The sequence below is a fragment of the Agelaius phoeniceus genome, chromosome 1 (genome assembly GCF_051311805.1).
Source record: "Agelaius phoeniceus isolate bAgePho1 chromosome 1, bAgePho1.hap1, whole genome shotgun sequence".
Classification (NCBI taxonomy): Eukaryota; Metazoa; Chordata; class Aves; order Passeriformes; family Icteridae; genus Agelaius; species Agelaius phoeniceus.
Window position 1 is genome coordinate 81,952,130 of NC_135265.1, and position 17,222 is coordinate 81,969,351.

General features: G+C 41.8%; 1 protein-coding gene across 1 annotated transcript in view; it reads left to right on the forward strand.

The window, feature by feature from the left end:
- The window catches only part of DAP (death associated protein), a 51,610-nt gene extending 47,808 nt beyond the window's left edge, over positions 1–3,802 (forward strand). The window contains exon 4 of the mRNA XM_054633342.2: positions 1,001–3,802. Coding sequence (XP_054489317.1) covers positions 1,001–1,120 — 120 coding nt within the window. The 3' untranslated portion in view covers positions 1,121–3,802. The remainder of the gene's footprint in view (positions 1–1,000) is intronic.
- Positions 3,803–17,222: the final 13,420 nt, after the last annotated feature.

The following is a 17,222-nucleotide window of genomic DNA, read 5'->3' on the forward strand; positions in this document are numbered from 1 at the left end:
AAAATGTTGAGTCTGAGGAGAGCAGATCTTTGAACACTGGAAGCAAGTTGGAGGAGAGTAAAAATTATAAAATGTAACAAGTTAACATAGTGATTAAACGAAACCAAAACAAAACAGTGTAAGGTTGTTGCCCTGTGAGCCAGTGGAATGCCCAGAGCTTCTGGCCTATGATATGTTTGTCTCGCTTTCTGAAGAGGGAGGTTGTGTCCCTCTTCACTATTGTCCCCCTGTCACTGAGCACTGATAGTATTTGTTTCCTGTTGCTTTTTGAACGCCTCATGGGATTGACCTTAGAAATGGCAATGCTAATTAGGTGACATATGGGTCACCTGGACTGAGACTGTTCAGCAGCAGGACCTGACAGCTAACCTGGTTAAAAGAGCATGTTAAACTTCAAAGCCAGCCATCCCTAAGAGTTGAGTCATAAGTAGTTTTAGATCCTGCTTTCTTCCTAAGGAAACTGGCTTTGTTTAGTCTGGAAAAGAGAAGGCCTTGGGGTGACTCAACTGCATCCCTCAGGATGGAGTCCTGAACAACCTGGTCTAGTGGAGGTCATCCCTGCCCATGGCATTGATGTTGGAACTGGATGATCTTTAAGATTGCTTCCAACCCAGGCCATTCTACAATTCTGATTCCTGCAGCAGGTATTTTTCATGCTGCCTTAACTTACTTTTAAAATAGTCTATTCTTTCTAGTGGCTTCTTTGAAACCAAACACATCTGAAGATAGGAATATTTTGATTTTTTTTTCCCTTGGAGTCACATTAAGATACCTTATTATTGGATAGTGTGTGTAACTGGAAGAAATGAAGCTTGCATAAGAAAAATTTTGAAGTTGGCTAATAAGAATAAAAACATAGAATGTGTAAAGGGGGACCCCAAAGTAACATGCAACGCTGTTTTTCATCTGATTCTCACAGTTTTTAGAATTTACATCAATTATAACTGGAAAGTACACTTTTAAGATTCCTTAAACTTTTCCTGCTGTGTTCTTCAAACAGGGTGATAAGGACTTCCCTCCAGCTGCAGCTCAGGTGGCTCATCAGAAGCCACATCCTTCTGTGGAGAAGCTTCCCCACCCACAGCACGTCAAACCGCACATCCAGCAGCCTCGCAAGTGAGCTCCCACCAGGATCTCTGCCAGCCTGCTTCAGTGAATGTTTTCAAGAGAAAAACCCTCTAGTATTCACACTGTCAAATCTGTAAAATTGACATCTAAAATAATATGCTGTTTCTTTTACTTTAATTCTCAAGGGTTAATAAGAATGAAGACATTGTTCAGTTGTTATCCCAGATGGAAAATTCTGTTTTGGGTATTTGCTGATCAGGGGTGCTTTTTTATAAGATTTTCTTATTGCCAAGATAAAAACTTCAGTATGAATAATATGATTAATGGGCTTAAAATTTGTACTTTTAGTTGTGAACTCACAGTAGCAGATAGTTAATGTAGTTTTTATGCTAAGCCAGTGAGGAAGAACAGCCCTTTTGTACTGGTACCTTTACTGTCTGGAGGGAGTTTGTTGGGTGTGTTGAGACAGAAGTCAGTGGTTGTCTTGATTATGTAGAACCCTTGCAGTCTTCAGTATCCTACAGTGTTCCACCCCAGTGCCCTCTGGATTCAAGCAGGGAGATGATGATAGGGCCCCTCTACATTCTCAAGTGGGCAGAGATCCAGCTGAATATTCTTTACACCCCTTTGCACTCACACAGTCTTGCTGAGATTTTTCCCTCTGGTGGTCTGTGGGAATGGAGAGGAGAGAGAAATCAGAATTACAAGAACACTGCTGCTGTAGACAACTCATTTGTAATCTCATGGGTCTCACTGGGGGCTGTATTTTTGAGGTGATGATTTCACATTCCAATAGCAAGCTGAAGGAGTTCATGACCCTCCATATTGAACTTAAAATAAGTTGGTGAGAAATCTGTTTCCTTTTTTTAATTTAGAATTTGAGATCACCTTTTGAAACTAAGAGGTACCATTAGTAAATATGTTTATGATCCAATCTCTTTTGTACATAATTTTTTTTCCTAGTGTTCTTATTCTGAAATACAGTAGTGATATGAGGGAGTAAAAAGAAAGTTATTTCCAAACAGAGCAATCAGGTTTTTTTTACCAGATAATTAAATCACTTCATTTTTCCGTTCAAAATCACTTAGCTCTGTCATTTTCCTTCCGTAACTCACCTCTGTAAAAACCAGGAAAAAAGTTTCATACATTCTACCTATTTTAAAGTGTCCTTCTGTTTTTAACTGACTATAAATACAATACAGCCTTTGGTTTATAAAGCCTCCAGGTTTATAAAGTTTCTAATGATGTCAAAAAAGTGGGAGCTAATGTTGCAGCCATTCACCTGGCAAATGACTGAAATGTTAAGGTCACTTGGGGCTTTAGCAGTTCATTTATGGTTTAAAAACAGTGTGGAAAGTTTAGAAATTATTATTTTTTAAACATTCTGTAGATTTAATAATTACTTCCTGAGTAGCTGATTTAAAACAACAGCAACAAAATAATGGGAAATATGGCCCATTTCACAAGTGGAACAACTCACTTTTTGTGGGTGCAAGGGACCTGACATTTCCATCTCTTCGTAGGCTTGAAATGGAAATGATGTTTTACAAATTACATGCATGGACATACTTATTCTAAACCCAAGGAAGGATGTACAATCTACATACGCAGTCCTTATTTTCAATTTGATTAGAAACCATACTTGCCTTAAGGAACGAGTGTTGTTTGTAAGAATTATTCTGTATTAGAATATGCCTGACTTTTCAAATCTGCTTTCTGTTTCTGATGTCGGTGCAGCAGAGGCCTTGTTTGTAGCTGCTTACGAGTGTACAAGTGATTCACACCTGAGCAACTCATTCATAAGGGTAGCATGGCTGAGCCCGTTGGAATCTGTGCAGGAGCTGATTTGCTGGCAGGAATGTTTGCAGGCGCGGGACAGGCGGTGCTTGGTGGAGCAGCCGTAGCTGTCCGAGTGCTGCGTCGGCGATGGAGCGGAGCAGAGCGTCGCCGTCACCTCGGGTACCTGCTGGCCTCAGGGGGAGCTGGGTGGGATCCAGCTCTGCCTCCTGCTGCGCCTGCCTCTGAAGCAGAGCCTAGAGCCCGGTGTAGTCAGTGGTGGTGCAGTCAGGAGGGTCAGCAGAGCTTAGGCACGGCACCATTGCCCAAAGGGAAGAGTCTTTCAGGATGAGCTGGATCGCTCTTGGCTCCACTGACTGCAGTGGGAAACTAAACCTCGGTGTGGAGACACACGGTGAGGTGGGGCTGGTACCTCTGCTCCATGACTTGTAATAGACAAAAACAGCTTTGAAAGCCACACCACATCTCCATTCTGACAGTAAAATTTAGGAGCATGGATACATTCAAATTGCAAACTACTGCTCCTGGTTATTAATGCAATATATACAGCATATATAGACCATACCTGATTTTTGTCTTTGATTACTTAGATAGATATGTAAGTTTGTACAATGAGGTATGGCTCTTAAGATAGCTTTAGTGGCTTTTAGAGCGCAGAAATTCATATATGATTAGAAAATGTCTCTCTATGAAAGCTATATATTGTTGGGAGGTATCCATGTTTATACATAGATGTCCTTACCAAAGCATTACCTTTTCCAAAATAATCATAACTGGTGAACTGGATTTCTTACTGATGGTTATTGATACTTTTAAAATATGTTGCAATAGCATATAAGCACAGGAGATGTTCAGATGTTACCTTGAAATAACTGCAAAAGAAATTTGCTGTAATTGTCAATGTGGCAATAGTGCAACAATAAAGCATGAAGTTGTATATTGGGCTCTTTTTTCTCTGTAAGTGCAATGTAAATCAGCAGGGTGCAGCTTTGTGGCATTTATGGGATTTTATTACAGATTGCCGCATGACTAATCAACATTTTATAGATAGTGAAATTTATTATGAAGTTTTATGATACAGTGGATGAGCTGTTTTGAATAGTCCAGTCTCATGTAAAATAAAAAGTAGCTGCTACCATCTAGAATGGGAGTTGCTGTTTTCCACTATGAAATTGGAGATGCTCACTCAGCCCCTGTGAAGCTGGAGAATCTAACCCTGGTAATAAACCAGGATGGTAAAGGAAACTAAGTGTAGCATTTTCCATTGCTTTGCAAGTTCTAGTCTTTCAGAAAAAGTAAGTATTGTAATCAGAAGAGGTGACAAGCTTTTCATAAAGCTGCAGTTTACACAGTGCAGGCCATGACACAAGTGATTTGCTGAAGATTACAGAGAAATTGCTGCAGTGTTTCTGGGCCCTTCCTGATACTTTGGGCATCCCGTGCTTAGTGCATGTGTGGTGTGTATGTAATGCAGCAAATGTGTGTGATACAGTGCAGAGGTGATGGCTACTGCCCTGGGACTAGTGCAGCATTGCATCCTTAGACTCTGCACTCACATGATTGTAGAATGGTGTAGGTTGGAAAAACCCTTAAAGTCATTGAGTCCAAGCATTAACCAGCACTGCCAAGGCCACCACTAAGCCATGTCCCTAAGAGCCACATCCATACATCTTTTAAATACCTCTGGGGTGGTGACTTAACCACCTCCCTGGGCAGCCTGTTCTAAAGCTTGAAACCATTTTGGTGAAGAAAGTTTTCTTCATATCCAATCCTAACCCCCCCTGGCACAACTTGAGGCCATTTCCTCTTACGCTGTCACTTGTTACCTTGGAGAAGAGGCCAACCCCACCTTGCTACAACCTCCTTACAGGTAGTTGTAATGATCAATAGGGTCTCTTCTCAGCCTCCTTTTCATGCTACATTATTCAAAAGATACCTTCTTTCATTAAAATTTTGGGAAAATACATGTGCATGGTGTTGGGCATGCTGTTGATTGCATTGTCCATTGTTACTCCAAATTTCATGGCCTTGTAATCAGCAGTATTGCAAATGTTGTTAGTAATTAGAAATTACTTACTTCTATGTCAATGGTATGATCTACCCTTTTGTCACGGAATGACTTGAAACAGAAGCCTTGTACTTTTTTCCACAGTGCTGTGATCACTGCATTCTCCTGGCTGTTTAATCAAAGTACTCCCAGCAGTTTTCCATACAAAGGTGAAGGGAATGAACAGACATATGTTTTTATCCCTTTGGAATAACTTTATTCTGTATACTTGCCATCTTCATGGGGGAGGGAGGTATGGGCTTTATAAGGCACTTCTTGTGTCCACTTCAGCTTTGGGTAAAATTAGTTTAAAATTATATTTAAGTCTAAGCTAGTGCCTTAAGATGCTGGATTAATACACATAATTTCATTTTAGAAAATGTGGGGATGTCAGTATGGGTGCAGTTTTACAACAGGGGGCTATGCTGCTGGTCAGGCTGCAATGATGTGAAGAATTAAGACAAATCTCTGTTTTAATTTCAATTCTTTGCACACAAGCCTTTCACAAGATAAAGACATTTAAATATAGCTGGTTACACCCAGTGTTATCTGCTATATAAGGATGCAGAGGGATGCAGATCATAGTGACTGGCTGGCTCAAGAGGAAACTGAGTCAAGCCTGCAGCAGTAAAGCATGGGATTTCTTAGTAGATGGATAAAATAAGTCAGCATTGTAGCTGTAACCTTTGGTAAGTGCTGTGCATGATTCTATCATATAGAATTAGTAAAGGTAGTTTCTTAAGAAAGTGGAGGTTTGTATTTTGCTTGTCCCTGTGGTTTTGGGTCTCCTTCAAGAATGTGCCTTTATTGATTTTCTTCATCCCCTATCAGAGAAAAGACTGCAGCTAGTGTATACTATTTCTTGGATCATAAAATGGAAGCACTAGCATTCAGATATGAGGCCTGAGAGGAGTGCATTGTATTTGACAAAGCACTCTGTGAACAAAGAAGTAATTTCTATTGCAATGGCTGTTTTCCTTCCCTTCAGAATGCTGATCAGAGGTGAGGAAAAGAGTATGATACCCCATTGTGGGAATGGAATTTATTACTGTTTGGAGCTCACAGGCATGCATGGTTGCTGATGATGTTTTGCAAAATACAGAATGCTGCCAATGACAAAACTGAAATGAAGGATACTAGAGCCATGGCAAGCATAGATCTTGCAAGTGACCTTGAAAGAAGCCCTGTAACATAATCTCTGCTGTCCAGCTTACATTGGAGGTATTTTTAGAAAATGTGAGTGTCTGGCATTCTACAGGTCACTTGTAGCTTTAGAAAAAGAAAAGCATTAGTAATCCCCAGTGCTTTTAAGGATTATGAAATTGGTCAGCTGCTGATGACACTGCAGCTCGCATCAGTGTCAGTGAGGTAACGTTGTGTTACCTCAGTATAGTCTCATTGTTCTGACTAAAGCTGGTTCAGCATAAGGGTTTTTATCCTCCTTTCTGGCAGAGGAGCAAGTGGCTGGTTATGAAGGTGTGTGAAATGGGTTCTTATGAGCCACGTGTGGTAGCTGCTCAGTGTCAATGTCTGATACCATGTCAAGATGGATGGTGACATCACTTTGTTGCACACAGAGGAGTGAGTGAACTGGAGAGCACAGCAATGAGATCAGTTTCCAAATCACAGAATACTCTGCGTTGGAAGGGACTCACAAGGATCCAGTGAATCCAATTAAGTGAATGGCCCGTGGGGGGATTGGACCCACACCCTGCTGTTACTCACACCATGCTCTGGCAAACTGAGTTAATCTCAGAGTCACAATGGAACCCACCTGGCTTCTCTCTTAAACCAGAAGTGCCTTTTAAAATATAGAACCGTGGACTTAGTTAAAATGAAAAGCAAGAGTTAGCCACTTTTTTCTGTATGCTGGTAGCAGCTGAAATGACAAATATCTTCTCATGTTTCAGGTGTGACTGACTGAAGCCATATATTCAACGCCTTTTGGAGTAAAATTGCACCAAGTGTGTGTCACCATCTGTCCTTACGAATGGGTTTCATGATGGTTCGTGGGTTGATCTCAGGGTGCAAAAGAACCAACACAACACAGGGGATTTGCAGTATTAATCAAAACAAATGCATCTTTATTGAATGACCCCAGCAAAATGGGATAGAGAGATTAAGGGAGAGAAAAAGATAGAGAAAGAGAGAGAGAGGAGGGGGATATAGCTACCTAATGTAGAGATGAAGTCCTTTGGTCCAGTCCAGTCGAGGATTCACCTGTTATGTTGGGGAGATCTCAAAATCTCTAGCTAACTCAGAGGTTTTTATTATTGAAAATGTAACAGGTAGTCCATGTTCTCAACAGTAAGCAAGAGCTATTGTCTTCTTGGTCCAGTGGTCACACCTGCAGGCAAACATCTCGCTTTGGTCAGCTTGCCTCCCCCACACACCTCCCCCAGGCTGGGGGTTTCAGTCCCAGTCCTTGGAAGGAGGAGAGGGACCTTCTCACATGGGGGTTTCATGTCTCAGTCTTTGATGGAGAGGCTTCTTAAATCTCAGTTTTTCTGTCACAGTGGTTGTAAAACAGGTGAGGTTCTTCTGTGGGAGACCCTCTGAAACTCAGGAGAAGTCCAGCCAGGCCAAGAGGTGGGACAGCTTCCAAGGCTACTGTTGCAAAAAGGGCACAGTGCTCCTTCTTCTTCTCATTGGGCTCTGTGTAGCATACAGCAAACAATACCTGTGAAAACAATAACTTAGCAATGCTCTCAGATCTCAGGGCCTTGCTGGCATGTGACTTTCTCCTTCAGAGCCAGAGATTCTAGACAGGGGGGTCTTCTCTTCAGTGGTCCCCAAATGACGATCGTGAGGCAGATGAGGGAAATTTCGGACAGACTCTCACAGTGTGCCAGTGTTTGGGTCTGAAGGAAGAGAGGCATCACCTTTTTCCTTGTTTTATGCTTACTTGTGAACCTAATGTATTTACTGAAAACTTCACTTGGTATTAAAAAAAAAAAAAAAAAGCCTTGTTGCTAAGCCTTATTTCTAAGATGAGATGCACACCTCATCTTAAGCTATATTTAATTTTTGAAATGGTATCTCTGAGGAAGATAAAGGTTGTCTGGCTTTGTCTCTTGAAGAGCACCAGACTGGGGCACATGCCAGTGGAATGTTGCACACATCATTTTACTTTCTGTGTATTTAAATCAGCAGTGAACAGGAGCTGTGATCAGAGAAGTAAAGCCTTAAATACTAAAAGTAGAACAGTAAATGGATCAGCACAGAAGTGGATTCAGTTGTGCTCTGTAAAGCTGTTGTTAGAGGATGATAAGAGAAAAGCAGCAGAGCTGTCATATTCTTTCAGAACTGTACACTGGCCATTTCTTGTGCCGACCTCAATTCCCCATGCCTAATTACATACTGAGAGGACAATTCTTTGATTTGTAAATCTACATGTCCTTGAATCTTTTTGCGTGGAAGAGGCCTTTGGATGAGGGAAATCTGCAAATGCAAATACATTTTAATAAATTCTGGTTATTTTAACCTACAAGGTTAAGCATAAAGAAATATATATTATCTCTCTTCACTGCAAAAGGCAGCACGTATGTGGATATAAGATGTAGAACTAAGACATACTCTAGTTGAACTGAGACCTAATTAATATTCATATGTGTGTGTGTGTGTATGTCCCTACAATGAGAGAACAACCAGTTTTAAAAACTAGGATGTAAGATTTCATTCATCCCAGAGATATTAAGCAATGGGAGATCAGATTCTTTGGAACATGTAGTTTGGGTGAACACCTTTAATATCCTTTTTGCATGTAGCTAGTGTTACATCTGAGTTGCTAATAAAAAAGACCCACCTCAGAAGGTAATTCCTTACCTTATTCCTTCCCTCTGAACAAGATATAATGAATAGCAAATGCAAGAATTCTCCTTTTAGGGCCTGATTTATTACCCAGAACATAATAAACATTAGCCTGCTGCTGATGTGACCGTTGTGACAGCTGGAGGGGTTTAGAATGAAAGGCTGAAGCCTTAAATAAGCCTGTCAACTGAGCTTGTTATGAGGATCTTGGTTAAGATCCTTGGTTAAGACTTTGCTTTTCATGGCCCCAAAGAGCTCCTACAGCATCCGCACTGACACCTTCACAGTGTGAGAACTGTGCCTTGCATGCTGATGGCTGCCTCACCACCAGCCAGTAGTGGCTAAGGTCAGTACTTAAAGAAAGCACTGAGCTTGATCCAACTATTTATCATGACCCATGATATTCCTCTCCCCTAGATGCATATGTTTAGTTTGTTTGTGCACCTGGTTTTGTTCCTGGCTGTCGTGGTGTGCTGTGTGTGTCACTCTCTGATGGCTGGTCCTTCACAATAGCAATGACTTTGTTAGTGGGTGCAGGACAAAAAACAATCTTAAAAAGCAGAATCTAAACATTAAAAAGTATGGAAAATGTTACCAATGTCAGCTAAGCAGATCCCCCCAGGGAGATTTAGGATTCCTACAAGTGTAGGTTCCTTCAAGGCAGGTTATTTTCCCATCCCATTCAGGCCACTGGTCTTTTAGAGGATTTCTACTTTGTGTTTATTGTCCTGCTAACTTCAGTGATACTCTCCAAGGAATTAAGGTAAATTCAGATTTATTTTGCAGGATTAGAGAGTCCAACTAGTTATTTTACATGACCTAGAGACCTCCAAACATCTCTCTTTTCAAAAACTGTAAGGTCCATCAACCTGAAAAGTGGTGGAGAAGACTCGTGGGCAGATCCTTTCCTTTATTTGAGTTGTGTTTGTGGAGTTCTGCAGAGGAACGCTGGTGTTACACGGCTGTGTCCCATCTTCAGTTCTGCAGCTTGGTCACTGCTAAGCCACTTAAACATTGATTTCTGGGCTTTTTCCTGTCTTACAAATGTGTTATGAAGCTCTGGCTTCAGGGCATGAAATGAAATTTTTCATGCAAAATATGACCCTATCGTTGTGTGGGCCCTATGATTTCAAAAATAGGGGACTGGAATTCAACAGAGTTCCTTAGAAGAAGGAGCACAGGTCTGTGCAGTGCTCCTTGCTGGAACAGCAAGTTTACAAGAAAAGATTATATGAGTGAGAATATGAGTTATTTTGAAAACAGTTGAACAAAATACTTCAGAGTAAATGAGCTTATGAGATAGAAGTGGGGGGGGGAATCACTGTTGTAACACACAGGTGTACACGTACATCTAAACATATACATGTTGCATAATTCAGTATACCTGATTTTAATAACTAAGGGGAAAATATCCTAATTTTTCATTTACTAGTAAACAAGTGTACAGTCTGTTTCAGCAAAAACAAGCATAAGCCCAACCACAACTCCTTTTTGAGGAATGATATAAACATTATATATAAATGTATATTTTTTTAATTATATCCTTTGTTTATTTATAAAAGCAGTCCCAGGGTTACTGCTCTGGAGTTTCTCTTTTACTTACCTGTTGCTTTGCCTATAATCAAACAAGATTGCAAAACAATTGGCAAGATGTCAGCTCAGCCTGCAGGTGCTATTGAAATGCTTTCAATAGTCAGAATCAAACAGGAACTTCACTCTTGATTTATTGTGCTTTATGTTCTGAAAATACAAATATTTCTATGGCTGAGATTATAGAGTGAAAAGATTAAAGCACAGCACTTGAGGAAGAAGAGCTGTACCAATTACCCTGAGAAACAATTCTAAATAGCATTAGTGACCCAGTATTAGTAGTCTGAAAGGTGGCTGAGTAAAGATGGCACCTTCATATTCATTTTGAGTACTCCATTTTGATAGCTTAGCATTTGTACTCAAGGTGAAATGCTAGGGCCAGTGTAAATGGAGAACAGCACTTTGATAGCATTATAGTTCTAATAGGTAATACAAGCTACAAGGAATGAATATGAGCCCTGTATATTTTTTCAGCCATATTTGCTGGCATTAATAACCATAGCACTGAAGCCTTTTTGCCTTTCATCAGCTGTGCAGCAGAAGCTCTTCAAGTGTAAAAGGAGAGGTGAATTTGTTTTTATTCTGCAAACTTAACAGAAATGCTTCTTAAAGCGAAATCTTTAATCCTTGTGTGCCTGGTCACCGAGAGGCAGCGGTGTCTAACAGCCTGTGTCATCTGCTGGCCTCCTGCTCCCCAGTGCTGCCCCTCTCAAGGACAATCTGTCACCACAATTCATGGCCCAGCTCCTGCCTGTGCCTTGCAAAGCCACAGATTAACTTTGATGTAGCCTCTGGTACTGTTTTGTGGGGTGCTACACTGCTTAAAGGTGGGACCTTACTCAGGTGCGGGGAGGTGACTAAAGGCTGGGAGAGCATCCAGGGGAGAGAACTCAAGCTGAACTTGTATCTTCACTCCCTAAAGCTGCCAGTGGATGCTGAGCATCAGGTGGGCCTTTTATGTAGGTTCACTGAGGGATGGTTTAGCTGATGAACAGAATTTGGGGAAGATATTATTTGTCACATTCACATTTTCTGAAAAATCCCTTTGCCCAGGATTTTTCTATTGGGAAGCTGAAAAGCCTCAGGGAAAAAGGAAAATGATAATTATCTGATTTGCTTCTCCTCTGTTTTGCTCACGTGGAATGTGTTTGGAGATTGTTTATCCATAGGTGGTTGTTTCATTGGTTTCTGGTGTGAGTTGTTTTTACTCAGTGGCCAGTCAGTGCCAAGCTGTGTAGGGACTCTGGAGAGAGTCACGAGTTTTCATTATTATCTTTTTAGCATTCCTTTCTGTATTCTTTAGCATAGTTTAGTATAGCATTCTTTAATATAATACAGTATCTTAAAATAATAAATTAGCCTTCTGAGAACATGGAGTCAGATTCATCATTCCTCCCTTTGTCTGGAGGCAACGCAAATACAATAATTAATGAAAATCAATGGTGTGAGGCTACAGCAACTGAGCTGTTTTAGCCTTGATATTTTCAGAGGAAAATGCTAGAGCCTTTTTAGAAATGCACCTTGGAAACATTGATGCCTTGGAGCATCAACAAAGCCTGAAAGGTGGTATGCAGTATTAGAAAGCATTTGAAAGTGTTTTTAAGTGTTCTCAAGATCCTTTTTTATTAGAGGTGAGTCTCCTGGTGTTGTTCTGTCCCAGTCAGTTCTCTGGATGATGCAGTGGACAGCCTTTGCTCTTAGCCAGAGGCTGGCATGGAAGACCAGAGTGTGGTGTCTGTACCCTTCCTTGGGGAGAGTCTTTGAGGTTTACCCCCAGCTGTTACTGACGTGGGAGATTGGAGGGCCACTGCCAGGGCCACCTCCCAGGACAGGGCCTTGCACGATCTTTGGGCACCTCAGAGAGCCCCAGCCCATGAGGCATTGCTGGTGAGCAGAGGCATCCAGCCAGCAGGAGAGGCTGTGAGAGCTTCTTGTGCTGGTGAGCAGCTGCTGGAAGAGAGGGCAAAAAGAGTGTTTTGTTCTGGACCACTGGATGTGTTTGCAGCAGGCATAAAGGGTGTGGGGTTACCCTGCCACGTGTGACTGCATCTGCTGGTGATGCTTAACCTAAGAAAGGCACACCCTGAGCACCCAATAAGCAGTGTTTACTGCGGTGCCTGCAGCGTGGTGCTTATAATATGGACTCAGATTTAAAGGGATTTGGATTTCTAGCCCATTTCAGTGAAAGCTTTTGTTATCTTTCATGGAAATTGATTGCTTACCAGTAAAATCCATGTGGTTTATTGTTACAATTTAATAGGGTTTGCCTGTGAAAACAGATGTGAAAAAGTCCTTAAATAGCTACATGCCCTTCCAGCATCCCAGCATTCCCTACCCGACTCAGGGATATTTTCTCAAATGAATGATGTGGATAAAATTGAAATTAGCAGGAACACTGTGCAAGGAATCCTAGGAAAGGTATGAGTGGCTCTCAAAATATTTCACAGGTGTAGACCTTTCTGCAGTGCAGACCTTCCTGCTGAGCTGTGGGTGTAACATGGTACTCAACAATTCCCACTTCAGCTCCTTCCCACCACTATGGTTTTCTTGACACTACTCTGAAAATGTGAGCAGTGTTGCCTTCTCTGGTTTGAGGGAGAGATCTTCAGGCCACCAGGATTTCTTCACTCTTCCATGGGTCTAGGAGTCCAAAGGCTGTTTTGGGTGATTGTAAACCCACAATTCTGTAGGAAGATTCATGTCCATACATTAATGTGATTTTTAAATAACTGTGTGAGGGATGATCATTGTTAAATTAGATCTTGGCTTTGTTAGACTTACTGCTGCTGCTGGGCTGCTGCTGCCACCTCTCCCTCCTCTTTTTCCCTGCCCTGGGTTATTTAAATTCCCCCCAAGTGTCATTTTCAGATGTGCCTTCTCAGCTGGCACAAGGCTTTCAGAAGAACCCAGCTAATGGCAACAGGCAACACAGGGATTTTATGGCATTTAAACTGCACGGACTTGACTTTTGCTTTCATAACTTCATAAATCTCTTAAATAGCCCACTGGAATCTTCAAAAGCTGGAATTCTTCAGCAAAGGAGGGCATGATGGCAGTATATGATGGAAAACTTTCATAGTCTTGTGTTTTAGGCTAAGCTTTCCTATACAGCAAATACTCATTTTCCTAAGGAAATCACTTGGTGGAAAAAACAGGCCATGGGCATGGTAAGCTTCCTGTTACTCAGAGGGAAGGATACTTTTCACATGTGTTTTGAGGAGGGCACCTTTAATGTTATCTATCTGTACTGCAGGGAATGCATGAGCACTCTTGCCCTTCTTTGTCTTCAGAAGCTGTGTGGGCTCAGCCACTCTGCAGCCATGAGCCAAGATGATCTGTGTCCTGGCTGTGTCCAGCCTCACCAGCACCTGACATCTGAAGACTGCCACTGGGATTGTCACAGGCTCCACAGACCCCTGCTGTCCCAGCTGCCTCTGCCATCTCTGAAGAATTTTGTGTGGTTTTCCAAAGCCAAGAGGGGACACGTTCTCACTTTGCTTGACTGACATAGTTTTCATTACATGGTTTTGTTTCTGTGGATTTTCCCATCCATCCTTTCTCCCTCACACCTGATAACCAAGAGCTGACCTTATGCATTAACTTGGTATTGAGGAAAATATTTCTCTTCAGTTGAGGGGTAGACTGAGGCACACAGGAAATGAACAAGTCCGACTGGAACAAGCCCTGCACTTGACCCAACACATGCCAGCACAGGAACAGCTGCATCTTTGATGCTTATGGAAATACCGGATGGTGAGCTTGGCTGTAACCTGTTTTCTTCCCTCAGTGTTTTCTTCAGTTATATCCCTCTGTGGTGGTGGATTTCTTTCTCTCATTCTACCTCTCATTCTCTTTACTTTGGTCAGATCTGAGTTGACTGGTGTACAACACTCAGCTCTTCATTATGGCCTCATTTTGTTGCTTTTCCAATTTAACTAATTCTTGCCCCAAGGAAATGCCATTCAATGCCCTAAAAGAAGAGCGACCCATATAACATATGTTCTGTGCCCTGGGATGATGGGCTTAGGAGACAAAGAGCCAGAGTGATAGACTATCATATTTGTAGCATCTTCCTATCATATTTATAGCTTTTCTGCTTTTTTTTTTTTTAATTTGACACATCCTGAAGCTGGGATTTTTTTTCTACTGAGTAAAAATAGCTACAGTTGTGAATGTGATCTGCATGTGGCAATTGAAGAGCATACCTGGAGATAAAGAAGGAAGAGAGGTCTCCAGCCAAGCCCCAGGTTTGGAGTCTGGGAGATGGGCTGATTGTCTGCAGTGGTTAAATCCCACGGCTGTGGGATCCTGTACAAACTGTGTTTTGTAGGAGGTGGCCCTGGGAGACCTGCAGACAGGGAATTACTGTAATCCAGCCTGAATGTCACGAAAGCATGGATTAATATTTCATCTTCTGACTCTGACTGTTGTCAGACTCACTTTGTTCCTGAGCAGGGGCTGTGATCCTCAAAAGACAGTGTTGAATTAAAGATTAAGCCAGTGTTTTACTTGATGGGAAGAGAGCAGTTCTCTGTGGAGGATGGTGACAATGCGGCTCTTACCCAGCGCTGCATGTGGGGGTTTGGATTTTCCCAAATCCAAATGACAGAGCAAAGCTGCAGCGTGCTGCTGGGGATGGTGTGAAGGGAAGGATCCCTGGCAGCTGTGAGCCCTGTTAATGAAAGTGACACTGGTAATTAGCTAAAGGTGAGCAAGAGGCACTGAGCAGCTCCAGGAGATGCCATTGGCTGCTGTATGTGAGAAAGCTCATCAGCAGTGAATAAAAGGGCAACAAGTACCTGCTTGGAAAAATGGAAGCTGCAAGAAACCAACATGGATCAGCAGAGAGCCCAGGTGAGAGCCTTCCCCCAGGTCAAGGATGTGGCAGGGCAGCCCTCTTTGCTGGAAACAACACACCTAAGCTGCCCCAGCTCTCTGCACGGAAACCAGTTTCAGGATGAATGATTTATATCTCTTTAACCACTAACTGCTTCTGATTGGTTAAGTCAAGTGAATATAAGCCTGATTAAAATCAACCCAAGAGAGTTTGTGCACACTAGTTCAGCTTAACTTTTCAGCTAAAATGGCTCTATTGGAGTTTTTTTGTGTTGTTTTTAATTACAGACCAGACCTCGTCATGTTGCCTGGTATCTCTTCTCTGGACAGCTGACATACAGCACTTCTCCCTTGGCTTTCTCTGAGCACAGTATCCTAGTCAGTCATGCAGATTCTCATGAGGACTGGAAACCCTTCAGAAGCCTAAAAAGGCTCTTGCAGAAGACCTGGAAAACCATAGGCAAACACTGCTCATTATGCCCATGAACATAAAAAAAAAGGATAATGCAGTCAATCATGTGAAGAATAAACCCCACATTTTTCAAAAGCTAGAGGTGAGAAACTGATTGTGTAAAACACCCACAAAGAACATTTTTATGATCATGTTAGTGGAATTTCTGTTTGCTAAACAAAGTTTTGAGACCAAAACAAAGAAAAATTATTTTAATATGGCTGGTCTGTTCGGTTCTGTTGCTCACCAAACAAATATTTTATTTCACTCATATGAATACACTTAGGAAGCTGCAACTGCAGCTTTTTGAAAAGGATACCAGGCAATCAAAGACCACATTTCCCTTGAGCAGAACTTGGGTAAATGCTACATGACTACTATTCCACTAGACTTCCCTGTGAATGCAGCCAAGCTGACAATACAGCATGTCTGCTCTCAGTACAACTATGTTTGTATATTCTTTTCAAACACTACTTCACTTTGGTTTGGAACTGAACTTTTAGTGGGGCTATAACTTAAATTCCCCATTTACTTATTGATTTGTGTCCCATTAACACTGTCACACAAAAATGCAGAGCACCCCCACACTACTGGCTTCTGCAAAAAGCTGGCTCCAGTGTTGTGGCAGCAAACACAAGGAAACCTTAACGCCCTGCTGCTGCATGTGGTGTGAAAGTAAATATTTTATCACCTTTGTCAGCAGAAAGCTGTGCACATAGGCTCAGGAAGCACCTTTGGTGGTTAACACCTCTCTGAGCTGACTTCAGTTACTATGGCACCAAGAGGAAAAACCCCATTGGCACACACACACACGGAGCAGAGATGTTCCAGCAGTTCCTGGGCCCCTTTCCTGATCCACATTCACAGGAGCTCACTGCTCCATCAGTGCCTTGTGGGAAATCACTGCATGTATCCAGGATGGCACCCGCGAGCACAGATTTTGCACATCTGCCCCTGGAAGGTTTCTGTTCCTTTTCTGTCTGTTTTGGAGGAAGGGCTTGGGCAAAGAACAAACTGGCATTTGTGTGGGAAACTGCTACAACAGGAAGGGGAAAATGAACTACTGAATCCATTTTCCCAACCTCTTCTCTTTCCCTGAGAGACAACTGAAACAGGAGCATTTGGCCCACTAATTATCCACAAACCTGTGCACAGTTTTATAGATATAAAAGCATGCTACAACCATTGTAAATTCTAATGTGCCAAGAGAAGTGGCAAATTTAAACCTGACTAGGCAAAATTAATGTGCATAATAACTTCATTACCCAATGAAGTACAATTTTTACATAATCCCCTGCCTCTTCTCATGCAAGTGCTCCATAGTGTTCAGTGAAAAAGGCAGCTGGTCTGTTTTCCCTTTGTAGCCTCCATAATATACCCCAAATTATTTGCTCCTCTCACAGAACAATTATTTAATACTGTCTTTTTGAGAGATGGTCATCATTAACATATATAAGTGCTCCACATTATCACCGGGAGGTAAGAGGCTTTTTATATGTACATGTGTTAAACAATTTAAATTATGTATGTATCTATATATTTTATATATGTATCTCATTATTACTTTATACTGGAATAGTGTTTATGTGTGCCTGTTATCTGCAGGTAGTTTTATAGGTATGG